This window comes from Halichoerus grypus, chromosome 2 (genome assembly GCF_964656455.1).
Source record: "Halichoerus grypus chromosome 2, mHalGry1.hap1.1, whole genome shotgun sequence".
NCBI classification, from domain to species: domain Eukaryota; kingdom Metazoa; phylum Chordata; class Mammalia; order Carnivora; family Phocidae; genus Halichoerus; species Halichoerus grypus.
The window spans coordinates 49,841,172-49,853,687 of NC_135713.1; the positions used below are offsets into that span (position 1 = coordinate 49,841,172).

The 12,516-nt window shown below is 46.7% G+C and overlaps 1 protein-coding gene and 1 long non-coding RNA gene across 5 annotated transcripts in view; one reads left to right on the forward strand and one right to left on the reverse strand.

Moving 5' to 3' along the window:
- Positions 1-12,458, forward strand: part of TTC1 (tetratricopeptide repeat domain 1) — a 46,816-nt gene extending 34,358 nt beyond the window's left edge. For all 4 annotated transcript variants that reach the window (XM_078066812.1, XM_078066811.1, XM_036103641.2 and 1 more), the window contains exons 6-8: positions 164-312; positions 2,263-2,317; positions 11,828-12,458. In XM_078066812.1, coding sequence (XP_077922938.1) covers positions 164-312; positions 2,263-2,317; positions 11,828-11,961 — 338 coding nt within the window. In that variant the 3' untranslated portion in view covers positions 11,962-12,458. The remainder of the gene's footprint in view (positions 1-163; positions 313-2,262; positions 2,318-11,827) is intronic.
- On the reverse strand, positions 5,280-11,027 carry LOC118542975 (uncharacterized). Its single transcript, XR_004920861.2, has 3 exons — positions 10,843-11,027; positions 9,210-9,471; positions 5,280-6,490 (listed from the first exon to the last, which is right to left on the reverse strand). It is a non-coding gene; the product is annotated as an uncharacterized LOC118542975 (long non-coding RNA).
- Positions 12,459-12,516: the final 58 nt, after the last annotated feature.

The following is a 12,516-nucleotide window of genomic DNA, read 5'->3' on the forward strand; positions in this document are numbered from 1 at the left end:
TCTTGCCCTTTACGGAGAAAGTGTGGCAGTGCCAGGTGCAGTCTTTGACAAATGACTCTTCCTTTTAGACCCTTGGCGGGTGGTTAATAAAGAAACACAATACAGCTGGGCACAGGCAGGCCCTTTTTCTTCATAGTAACAATGATTTCTTCTCTTTTTACAGCAATTCAGTTAAACCCCTGCTATATCAGGGCAATACTGAGGAGAGCGGAGTTGTACGAGAAAACGGACAAGCTAGATGAAGCCCTGGAGGACTATAAATCCATTTTAGAAAAAGATCCATCCGTACATCAAGCAAGAGAAGCTTGCATGGTAAACCTAATTTTTAAAAAATATTTTTTGTTCTGTTCCCTGTGTTGCTACTCATTGAATCTTAGATAATCCTCTGGGACCCGACTACCTTCCATTTGTATATTTTTAAGGGCTTATCAAAATATATGCGAGATCTAACTTTGAAGTGGTGGTCACAGACCCTCTGTGACCATGTACCATTTAATCTCCATTCTTTAAGTGTTAACTATGTAAACCTTTAATCTGTAGGATTAATGAGAACTCAGTTTCATTATTAGACTATGGAAATCTTGTACAGTTTAGTCCAAAATGAGTCTGAGTATTAGAGGTAATAAACTTCTGGTTTTCTGCCCATCCTTTTCAGTCACCAAGTTTCTATTTACTATCATATGGCCAGCATACTTCCAATTAAATATATTCCAGATTAGCCTTCTTATCTTTCTTAAAATTACTCTTACTCTTGTCTATGGCACCTACAGATCCTCTTGGTTCTAATAAACATAATATTTTTGTGTCAGTTGTCAATTAGCTAAATGTTACTGTTTTTTTTTCCCCTTAAAAATAACTCCAGGGGCACTTGGATGGTGCAGTTAGTTGAGCATCCGACTCTTGGTTTCAGTTGGGGTCATGATCTCAGGGTCTCGAGATCAGGCCCCACGTTGGGTTCCTCAGGGAGTCTGCTTAAGATTCTCTCTCTGGCCTGGGTGGCTCAGTCGGTTAAGCAGCTGCTTTCGGCCCAGGTCATGACCTTGGAGTCCTGGGATCGAGCCCCATGTCGGGCTCCCTGCTCAGCGGGGAGCCTGCTTCTGCCCCTCCCCCCTGCTCATGCTTGCTCTCAGTCTCTCTCTCTCTCTCTCTTTCTGTCTTAAATAAATAAATAAAATCTTAAAAAGAAAAAAAAGATTCTCTCTCCGTCTCTGCCCCTCCTGCTTGTACTCTCTTCCTTCAATAACAACTGATCTTTTATTTATCCAGAAGGGGAATAATGGGAGATAGACTGGTTTGGATCATTAAAAGACATCAGCAGTTTGAAATTGGTTTTAATCCTTTATCTGACTTTTAACATCTCTGAATGGTGGTAGGATTGACTTAAATTTGACACAAGGAAAGGGAATAGAGTTCTTAAAATCTTAGCCAAACTCTTGGTAGCCTTTATTCTTGTCACATTGGTTTTAAACCTTCTGTAAAAGGGAGCCTTTTATGTCAGTTGTTATATGCATAATGAATTTGTTTTATTTTGAATTATTATAACTGGGTTACTAAAATTGCAGAGTACTTAGGGCCAATTACAGAGCTAAAAGCAGCTATACAATAAAGCCTCTAATCTAGATCATTGGTTTTCAAGTGGGATGATTTGGTTTCCAGGGACATTTGGCAGTGTCTGGAGACACCTTGATTGGCATGACTGGAATGGTCCTCTTGGCATCTAGGGGCCAAGAATGCTCTAAACCTCCTACAATGCATAAGACAGCCCTCACAACAAAGAATTACCTAGTCCAGAATATCAGTAGTGCCAAGACTGAAAAACCCTGAGTAGGTGATTCATTTAGGGACATCCAATATTGATCTGACCCCTTCTCAACAACTTAGATTATACTAAGAAAGGACTTCAAGTTAAAAAATACAAGTCAGCCAAAAAATTAAAAATATATAACCCATAATCCCACCACCTAAATATACCAATGTAAACATCTGGAGTGTATTCTTTCAGAAATTTTTTTGTCTGTGTATTTACCAAATTTTTATTGAGGTCCTCCCTGGGCCACTGTGCCAAGAACTGGGAATAGAGCAGTGAACCAAACAAAACCCCTATTTGTGTAGCTCACCCACAAATACTTGTTTTTTTCTGTATTTAATAGGATCTTATATATGTACATCATCCAATCTGACTCACGTGAAGCTTGTTTCTCAAATTCAAAATAAAGCCAAAAGATTTTTCACCAGCCCTTGTTTCTCCTCTTTTCCCCTCAGAGATTACCTAAACAGATTGAAGAACGTAATGAAAGGCTAAAGGCAGAGATGTTAGGTAAGTTTGCTTCCCTTACTTTCCCATGACCCTAGTAGCTAGGAGGCGGGGGTGAGGGGCAGCAGGATTTGGGATTTGCTGGAGGAGAACACAACAGTTAGAAATAGCTTTGGGGCCCATCGTTTGTTGTATGAGCCATAGCAAGGTCTGAGCTGTCTTTGACTCCAGAAGGGTTGGAGTGGCTTAGAGAGGATGTCAGCTTTTGAAAAACTAAACTTCTATTTTGTTTTTCCTGAGAAATTTTCCTGCCTTCAAGAATGCAAACATGATTCAACCTGGGATCCCACTAACCTCTATTTCAGATCATGAATTACATGAAAACAGTTGAGTTTCTTCATTGAATAAACAACTTAAGTTTTTAATTTCATTAGAATACAGCTACTGCAAGTCAAAACCGTGTCAGAACCAAGGGAATGTTTGTTTTGAAAATGGCCTTGAGAGTCCCATTAGTGTTTGAGAAGACACAAGAAGGCAGCAATTAGGAGTAAATAGTGAGGGGACAGAAGACTGAGTGGAGCTCAGGGAGGATGGACTAACGGTTTAGTTCTCGTACCTGCCAAAGCACGTTATAGTTGGAATCAGAGAAGCCCCCCATGAATAGTCTGCTTGACTAAGGGGAGTAAAGGTTCTTGGACAGACACCTGCCCAGTATATTCTGCTCATAACCTGACTGATACTTCCCTGCTCAAGGTCTGTTTTGTATTCTTCCTTCATGAGTATTTTCTGAATCCACCATGTGAATTGAATTTAACATATTGCAATCACATGGGCCTAAAGGAAAAAATCTTAAAATAAATTGAGTTTGGCCATTTGAACATATTTTCCAAAGGATCACTCTGCTAGCAGAGCTGACTGAGAAGAAGCCATCCATGGGGCGCCTGGGTAGCTCAGTCGTTAAGCGTCTGCCTTCGGCTCAGGTCATGATTCCAGGGTCCTGGGATCGAGCCCCACATCGGGCTCCCTGCTCCGCAGGAAGCCTGCTTCTCTCTCTCCCACTCCCCCTGCTTGTGTTCCCTCTCTCGCTGTGTCTCTCTCTGTCAAACAAATAAATAAAATCTTTAAATCTTTAAAAAAAAAAAAATTTGAACAGTCCACAACCCTCTGGCCCCTGCTGAGAACTGTTTTTAGAGTTGGGGAGACTTCTGGAGCCTTCCCCAGTTTTTCCAAAAGACACTCTTTCCCTACTTTACATATTTAAATTTGACACCATGTTTGAGCAGAAAAATTATTTTGGAGGTGCTCTTTCTTCAAAGAAGAGGGAAAAGAGCATTTTCCACCTATTCTAACAATGACTTTTGTTTTAGAAAAAACATAGTATGTGTACTTAGCTGAGCTGTATTTCATGCTGAAAGAGATGATGTCGGGCTGGCCATGGTGGACTTGGAGAAGACCCTTAGGCGTTGTGCTCTGGGTCCACTTTTTTGAGCCAATATGAAACCCTAAAGGGATGGATATAAACTGAATCTTGCAGCCATTGTCAATTCCAGATGGAATCAAAACTTCATTTCTCCTTGCCTGGCTGCCTCAGTCACTCTAACTTCTCATGAGCTGAAGTTTCTGTCTCCAGGGCTTTGGGTTTTACTTATATTGGCCTCCTCGTTTGAAATACTCAAGTTGAATTCGTTCTCGGTTGCTTCTGTAATGAATTCTCCTCTCATCAGACTTAAACAGTTTAAGTTGTTTGGTAAATATTATGTCAGTTTGTTGTTACACAGAAACAGTATGAAGGGCTAGACTCCTTTATCTTCTTCCTAAGTATAAAGATCACGAGTAAGATATTGCTTCTAGGTGTTCCCCACCATCAGAGAGCCTAAAAGGGAGAAACCACTCTCTATATGGAATCTCAGCCCCACAAAAGCTTTCTGGAGTTCTTCCCTCCCTGTTACAGATGACATAACTGTGCTTCATGTGCTGTGAGATCCTTGGAGGCTACTCACTCTGCAAAACAGTGCCACCCCTTAAATGTTCTGAGCAAGCTTTTTGCAGCGGACTGCACGATTTTTAGTGCTGGTTTCCCTGGAGATACTTGGCTTCTGCTGAAATACCAGCAGTTAAAGATTTGAAAAACTGTTCAACACCATTTGTCATTGGCATTTACGAAGTTAGGTAATTATTTAACAAGGTGAGCTTTTATTTAGGTTTGTTCAACAATCTTTGACTTGCTTTTTCAAGTCAAGTAAGTTGACGTCCTTTTTGTTAGAGGAGCCCTGTAGTTGCCTCCATGGGAAAAAAAAATCCCAACTGGAATAATGAAGGGGGTAGAACATACTAAACATACTTGCTCCTCCCTTTCTAGCCTATCATTTAGAAATATCATTAGAACAAGCGTGGAGACCCAGAGTGGCCATCAGTCATAGTGCTGCAGTCCTTGCTAATCACAGAGAATAAGCATGTTGGCTTCAGATTTGAGGAAAGTGGTCAGCAACTGGTGTGTTTCCTTTTGTCCTTTTCTCTGGGAAGCTTAGCCTCATGGCCATAATAAGCCAGGAAATTTAAGGTTTAAAAGGACTTAGGGTATGGTCAGTGGTGCTGGACAGAGCACCCCAGGAGGCTGAGAGCTTTTTTAAGGGACTGGTAGTACTAGTTAGTGACCAATGCCCTATTTATTTGGCTTTGCTCAAATCTAGTGATTTTTCACTTTTTTTTTAAATAGGAGAACTTTTTATTTTTTTATTTTTTAAGATTTTATTTATTTATTGGAGAGAGAGACTGACAGATAGCAAGAGAGGGCAGGAGCAGGAAGGAGAGGGAGAAGCAGGCTCCCCACTGAGCAGGGAGCCCGATGGCGGGGCTCAATCCCAGGGCCCCGGGATCACGACCCAAGCTGAAAGCAGACGCTTAACCAAATGAGCCACCCAAGCGCCCCAGAGAACTTTTTAAAAAAATCTTACGTGATTACACCAAATTAGAACAGCTAGTAAAAAAGGCAAGAAAAAAAATTTTACATGAAACCACAACATAGAAAACAAAGAGTGGTATTTTATTTGTATCAGTTCAAATATATAGCATTTATTATAATCAGAATAACCAGGCAAGTTTGAGGAACATAAAAATTTGAAATCGGATTTAGATGGTACGCACAGCCTTATGAGTATCTGTATCTAATTTATTTCTGGTTTTGATTTCACATTAAATTTTTGTCCACATAGGTAAACAGTAAAAACAGTTTCAAAGGTAAAACTGATGAGACATTTTCAGAATCCCTGAAGCTCCTCTGCTCAGCTGGAGGACACTGAGGGCCGATGTTTAGTGTATTGCTCTGCATTCAGGAGCATCTCGGGCAGCATGGCTGTTTAACCTTAGAGGGGAGCCGGACGAGTGCCTTCCTGGGGTCGGTTCTATACACAGTGCGCGATGAGGTGAGCCTCATCCTGGCAGTGAGGTGAGCGCGAGGGCTGTGTACTTAGAGGCCAGATGATGATACTAATAGATCTCTGAATAAGCCTTGGTTGCAAATAGAAAAGAATGGGATGAAGACTTTTGTCATCATCATTTGTAAATTGTGTTGTCCTATATCCTGGCCCAGCCATGAAATCTCAAACAAGTAGAATTGCTAAGAATCTGTACATGTGTGTTTGTAGTTCTTCCTTGATCTCTTGTCATCTTGTTGAATTGAACTGTGAGGTGGAAGATAAAGTTGTTTGCTTTCTCCAAAAAGTAACGTGGGCTATTTTCACATCATGTAAGAGAGACACTCCGCCCGGGGCAGCCTGTCCCGCCAATCACTAGAGACAGCTGTCCACAATTAGTTTTCAATATCAGGCTCCTGACCAAGATTCCACTGGCCAGCTACAAAAGCAAATTATCTTTTGGGGCTGGTTCGCAGAATGCATTGCTCAGACCAGCTTCACATGAGAACTCGTTCAAAATGCACGTTTTCAGACTCCACGCCCATCCTACTAAATCAGAGGTCGGGGTGGAGCGCAGTGCTCTGAGTTCCGACAACCCCTCTAGGTGTTTCTGGTGCACACTCGCATTTATCCAGCGCTGTGTGGGTGTGTGACTGCTGCATGGGGGCCGTGTGGAGGCAGCTCAGGAGAGGACCTAGAAGGGGGGATGGAGGGTGCATTGCAGGGATGCGGCCAGGAGTGGTCAGCCACTCTGCTCTGAGAAGTTCCTCCTGAGCAGAAGCAGCATGTCACTGAGTTTTGCCTTTCCGTCCTTGTGCTGTAGCTGCAGCAGAGAAAAAAGAAAAAGCAGACATTTCAGAATGCACTAGACTTGAGATCTCAGACCGCTCTCTATGGCCAGCCATTCCTTGCCATGTTGCATTTCTGGTGTTTATTTGGACAAGCTGTCACTGGAGAAATCGAGTCAGCTCACTGTAGGTTGTCACCATTTACCAAGTGGGTAGGGGCTACCACCCAGGTCCTCGGGTGGGGTTATATCCCAGTAGCAGGTGGAGCTTGTGTTCTAACCGTTCCATGAGATGCTGCTCTTCTTACCTTAACCAAGAGCTCCCAGGTTCCTGTCCTGACCTGGAAAACCTAGAGCCACCCCTTGAAACTCTCTGACTCCCCAAAAGGAACCAGAGACCGGGGGGACTGGGCATAGCCCAGTAATACTTTCCTCTCCCGGACACCTGCACTGCTTCCTGCCCGGCTGCTCCAGCACACACCTGGGCCTTGTTCACCATCCGGCCCAGGTCTTCCCCTCTTACCATCACCTCCTTACACCTTCTTGGAACGTATTTCTGCTCTCCTGATTCCTGAAGTTTCTCCAGTGTTCATTCCTGACCACTAGCAACCTCATGAGCGCACATTTGTGAACTGATTTAAGAAAACCATCTTCTCTGATGCCATGATCAAGAACTATAGAAGGGAGCTTAGGAATAATTCATTCATTATCTTGGCAAAGATTGAACATATTCTTTTGCCTCTCCCTGTGCATTACATGCTTCTCTGCTGTGCATAGTACAGGGTTCTAGAATCAGCTCCCTTACCCAAGGTCACAAGAAAGTCTTGACATTGTCACTGACTCTTAAAACTGCTGAAGCCATACATGTGGATACCCTGGAAATCCAGGATTGTTTTTGTTTTTTTTTCATATTTCTCTTCATGCGACCCTGCCTAATACTCGTTAGAGACTATACATGCAGTGTTTTGTACTCCGGCCACATGAGTGCCTCTGAACCACTTCCTTGCTGCGGTTATTCCCTCAGGGAGTATCAGTGTATAGATTCTCACTGCCCTACTTTCTGCCTCATTTCCTGGTTGTCACTCCTTCAGCTCCTCTCAGGAGAATCACTCCCGCTTCTTTGACAGTTCTTGGTAAGGCTTAGCTCAGCCTCCGCTCACCCAAGAGCTCATATAGGCATTTGATTTGGCTGTGAATTTTATCTTCCATATTCTGTGCTGTCTCTTGATAAGCCTTTTCCTCAGAGGAAAGCAAGAGGCCGCTTCTGTGGCTTAGCGCCTGCCTCGTAAGAGGGAATGCCGTGTCAGGATTCCCTTGCATCCCACTGGGCCCAAACCCCAGGGATCTTAAGGACGTGAAAACAAATGGCATTCCTGGCTCCCCTCGGGGTAAATGGACACAGTTAGTAGCTCCAAAGAGAAGTTACACATAATGAGTCCATTGGGTTGTTGTGATACAGTGTTGCTTGGAGGCATAGAAACTAGTATTTATCAGTTCTGGATCCAGTGACAAGGGTTGTTCTCTCGTCCAGTAAACATTCTTACCTGAGCACAAGCAGTTTTGGACTCTTCTCTTTGCCTGCAGTCTAGGCTAGCAGGAGAACCTAAGTTAGGGACATGCTGACACATTCCGGCTGAGCGATGATGCCGGATCTGTTGCAAGTGGAAATACGGCAACCTAACTGAGTGCTGCCCAGATAGGGAAGGTGTAGAATTTGGCAGCCGGTGGAAAAGGTGGCAGATAGGCTAATTTGGCAAATGATTCTGTCTTAGGGACCAGGAGGCTGCATTAGTCTCTGCGCGTCCAACCCGCCTCTAAACAGCAGCAGGAAAACTCAGTGTGATTGTGTATGTATTTATGAGCATGACCTCTACTGAAGATGCTTCTCTGCTGTTATCATAACAAAAGATGAGTTTTCAGAAACCAAAAATTTGTTGGTTATACCGTAATGTTTTGCTCTGTTCCCTTATGTTCTCACTGGCCTTAGTCTGATTTCAGAGCTTTTTTTTTTTTTTAAGGTCTTATTTATTTTTTTATTAGTAGTACTTTTTTTAGGAGGTGGAGAGGGGCGGAGGGAGAGGGACAGAGAGAATCTTAAGCAGGCTCCACACTGAGGGCGGAGCCTGATGTGGGGCTCAATCTCATGACCCTGAGATCATGACCTGAGCCGAAATCAAGAGTCAGACGCTTAACCGACTGACTGAGCCATCCGGGCGTCCCTTAAGATTTCATTTTTAAGTAATCTCTACACCCAGCATGGGGCTCGGACTGAGAACCCTGAGATCCAGTGGCGTGCTCTGCCGACTGAGCCAGCCAGGCGCCCCTCAGAGCTGCTCTACCCAGCATTAGACATTCAGATGTCTGTTCAGGGAATAAATGGCTTCTTTCCCATGACGTTGCACTCACTCCAGGGTCTCCTCTTCTGATTCATTCTTCCCTGTGGCACAGGAACCAGAGACCTCTGGCCTGGCTCATAAGAACCCGCTGGGACGTGCCCTTCCACCTGCCTTTGAGCCCACTGAACACACTGCCTGCCCTCGCCTGCCCTTGCCCGCCCTTCTTATGCATTTATTCACACCGTGTCTGCCTGCACGCCCACTCCCTCTGCCTCAGGTGGCTGCAGTCCTGTCTGTCCTTGCCGGGTGATCCCAGTGCACATGCTTCCCCGAGAAGCTCTGCCGGATCTCCCGTCCTCCCTGCCCCCGGGCACGGAGTCCTCCTACGACCTCTCCTGGCACACTGTGTCTCCGCTTACCTCTGCACCTCCGGCTTCCGTGTGTAGGGCTGGTCTTCCCCATTGCATCGCAGCTTCTTCCGGGGCGGTGGCCGTCTCCGGTCCCTGCGTCCCCACCACACACAGCAAGATGCCACACACGAGAACTTAGGACCGTTAGTAACCTCAGGTCTTCCCTGGCGCAGAGACTTTTTCACTGTGTGTCTTTAGTAGGTGTCTCGGGCACTTCGGTCAGTTGTGTCATTGAGCAAGCAGAACTTTCTGTGTTCTGTTCTGTTCTGTTCTGGAGACAAGAGAGTGAAACTATTGTGGAATGGTAAAAAGGCTGAGAACGGAAGGGCAAAGACCCATAGCCTCGTGTGTAGGTTGGGTCGTCAGAGAAACCGAAGCCAGGACGGGATTCGAAGTACAAGAGACTGATTGGGGAAGCACCTGCAGGGGGCCTGGGGCGGAGAGCCGTCAGCTGCCCGTGGAGGAGAGACGGAAGTCTCACACAGCACCGCAGTGCTAAGAAAGTTCCAGCAAAGCCACTGAGGAGCCACAGTTGGCTGTCACAGTACCTGGTCCGCCCCTCCCGAGCTGGGTCATGGACGGGGACGCGCCGCCCGCAGTGAGAGAAGCACGTTTTCCCGAGTGCCATCCACAGAGTCAGTGCAGCGAAGAGGGGCGGGCAGGGTCTGCAGCCAGTCAGGCAGAGGGAGAAGCTGCCAAAGGCCCTCCCTGTCCCTCTCCGTCTGTGCCCCTGCCGCGCCCCGTCAGCCCCGGTCCCTCGAGCACTGCGGCGTGCAGTCTGTCCTGGGACGCCTCCCTCGGCCGCTAGACTGAGCGCGTCGCAAAGGCCGAGAGCCACCTTTACTCGGTAGCTCCCGCCGTGCAGCAGAGTAGGGGCCGCCTCCGTGCACAGGGCGCCCCGGCCTCGGCCGCCACTCCCAGCCGCCCCTCGAACAGAGGCCCCTCGAAGAGAGGCCCCTCGAACAGAGGCTCATGCGGGCGGCGCTGCTCCCTCCGGCAGCGCTAGGTGAAGACCGCTTGAGATTCAGTCTCACTTGGCTCACTCCGAAGAGCCAAGCCTTGTGCCATCAGTGACATTTTATTCGGCTTCCCCGCCCTCCTTCCTCACCCCCAGGATAGACTGCCAGGGCTCTGGGTCACTCCCGCTTGCCCGAGGACGCTGCCTCCTCTCTGTGCTTGGTGTGTCCCCTCCCTGGGCGGCCGCCACCCGTGTGCAGGGATGGACTGCGCCCGGCACCTGTGTTCAGTAGGGTTGGGAAGCCTGCCTGGACAATGGTCAGCCTGGGTTCTGGGAGCTTCCTCAGAATATGGTGAGCTTCTGGGGCGCCTGGGTGGCTCAGTTGGTTAAGCCACTGCCTTCGGCTCAGGTCATGATCCTGGAGTCCCGGGATCGAGTCCCGCATCGGGCTCCCTGCTCGGCGGGGAGTCTGCTTCTCCCTCTGACCCTCCCCCTTCTCATGCTCTCTATCTCATTCTCTCTCGCAAATAAATAAATAAAAAATCTTTAAAAAAAAAAAAAAAAAAAAAAAAGAATATGGTGAGCTTCTGGGAGCTAAATCTTAGACTGAGACCAAAAGTTCTTTCCATGAATTATTAGAAAATGCCTTGACATGTAAAGGTTATGTGTCTATAAGTTCTTTACCTGGGCTTTTCTTCAAGGTGGGAGGCCTCAGAGGGATAAAGCTGCTACACGTGGGAGGGCAGGAAGGAACCTGTAGCTCCGACGATTAGGGATTTCTTTCCCTTTGACCCCCATTCTCCTCTCCATTGGAAACAGACGTGCAAGAAAACAGTTCAGAAAGGGTCAAAACTGTGTATTCACCTATCCCAGCCAACATTTTCCAAAACACTCTTAGTTTCAAATATTCTATCCCTTTGCCCCATAAGTCTCTGTAAATCTCTCAAAAGTCCTGAAAACTCCAGCTTGAGACATACAAACTCTGTGGCACTGATATATGTAGAATCGGCATAAAAATCCTTGGTTATACCATGTGTCTCAGTTTTGGCTAATGGACATGAACTCACCTGTGATTAATGCGTAAAGCCTGGATCCTAGGGAGAGGAGACTGGACTGTTGTGGGCAGTGCTGTCACATGAACAAGAGTCCCCCGTCTCCCGAGAAATGATGATTTTGGTGTAGAAGCTCAGGCTTGCCTTGAGTCTGAACCCAGGCTCGGTAGCAGTCTGTCGAGTGGGATCAGATTCAGTAGGAGGCTGCAGCTTTCCACCAAGAACACTCAGAGGGTCCCCTGCCCTCGGCGTCAGGCCCTGGGGCCTGGCAGGGTACTTTCACCCCCCGGGAGCAGCAGTCCGGCCATCACTCATCCCAGGGCTTGTGTCCTTGGTTGGCTCTGGCCAGTCTGGACAGGAAGCTTTGCTTTCCCAGAGGGCACCAGCAGGGCTCCCTCACAGTCGTCTCCAAAAGCACAGGCGTGGGGATGGGTAGCACTGAAGTGACCACATTGCCGAGGGGACTAAAGGTTTCACAGTTTTAAAAGCAGGGGTTTCTTTAACTGCAGAGGGATGCTCTTTATATTTTCTAGTCAGATAGTAAGGCAGGATCGGTTGGGTCTTCCTGCTTCTGTTTATTCCCCATATTTATCTGAATTTTCCCTTTTACATTGCAGGTAAACTAAAAGATCTTGGGAACTTGGTTCTTCGACCTTTTGGACTCTCCACCGAAAATTTCCAGATCAAACAGGATTCCTCTACTGGTTCCTACTCCATCAATTTTGTTCAAAATCCAAATAATAACAGATAACAAAGTTAACAGTAGCTTGTAAAGCTGGCTTGGAGATTGTGTGCTGCTTGCTATTAACAAGGGGGAAGGCCCTGCCAATATTTAACTAAATTAAAAGCATTTTATCTCAAAGACAGGCTATCCACTGGGGCCCAGTGTTCCCTTTTCCCTCTTGTTTTCCGATCAGGGTGAAATGCACTTCTGATGTCATGAGCCTAATTTGATTCCCATTTTAAGGTGGTGTCTGCAGCTGTTGCCCTTGGTTCTGGCTGCCCTTGGCTTTGTCCGGGACGAAGCCTGCTTGTCAAAGCTGACCTCCCTGAGCTACACACGCGAGCCCAGCCAGAGCGTCCCCCGGCCCGAGCAGACCTGCCGGTCGGAGACTGCCCAAACATGATTCCTGGGGTTCCCGCCTGCTGTCCCCTGTCCCTGATTACTCACACCGCCCAGGCTGCCGGGCATGGGCTCCGGCGTCTCCTGGTTTCTTCTGTGGTAAATAAACGCTTTCTGTGACGGTCTGAGCTGGCTTGTGAATTTTGTCCCCATAATGACAGCTAAAGCAGAAGGCTTCTCTGG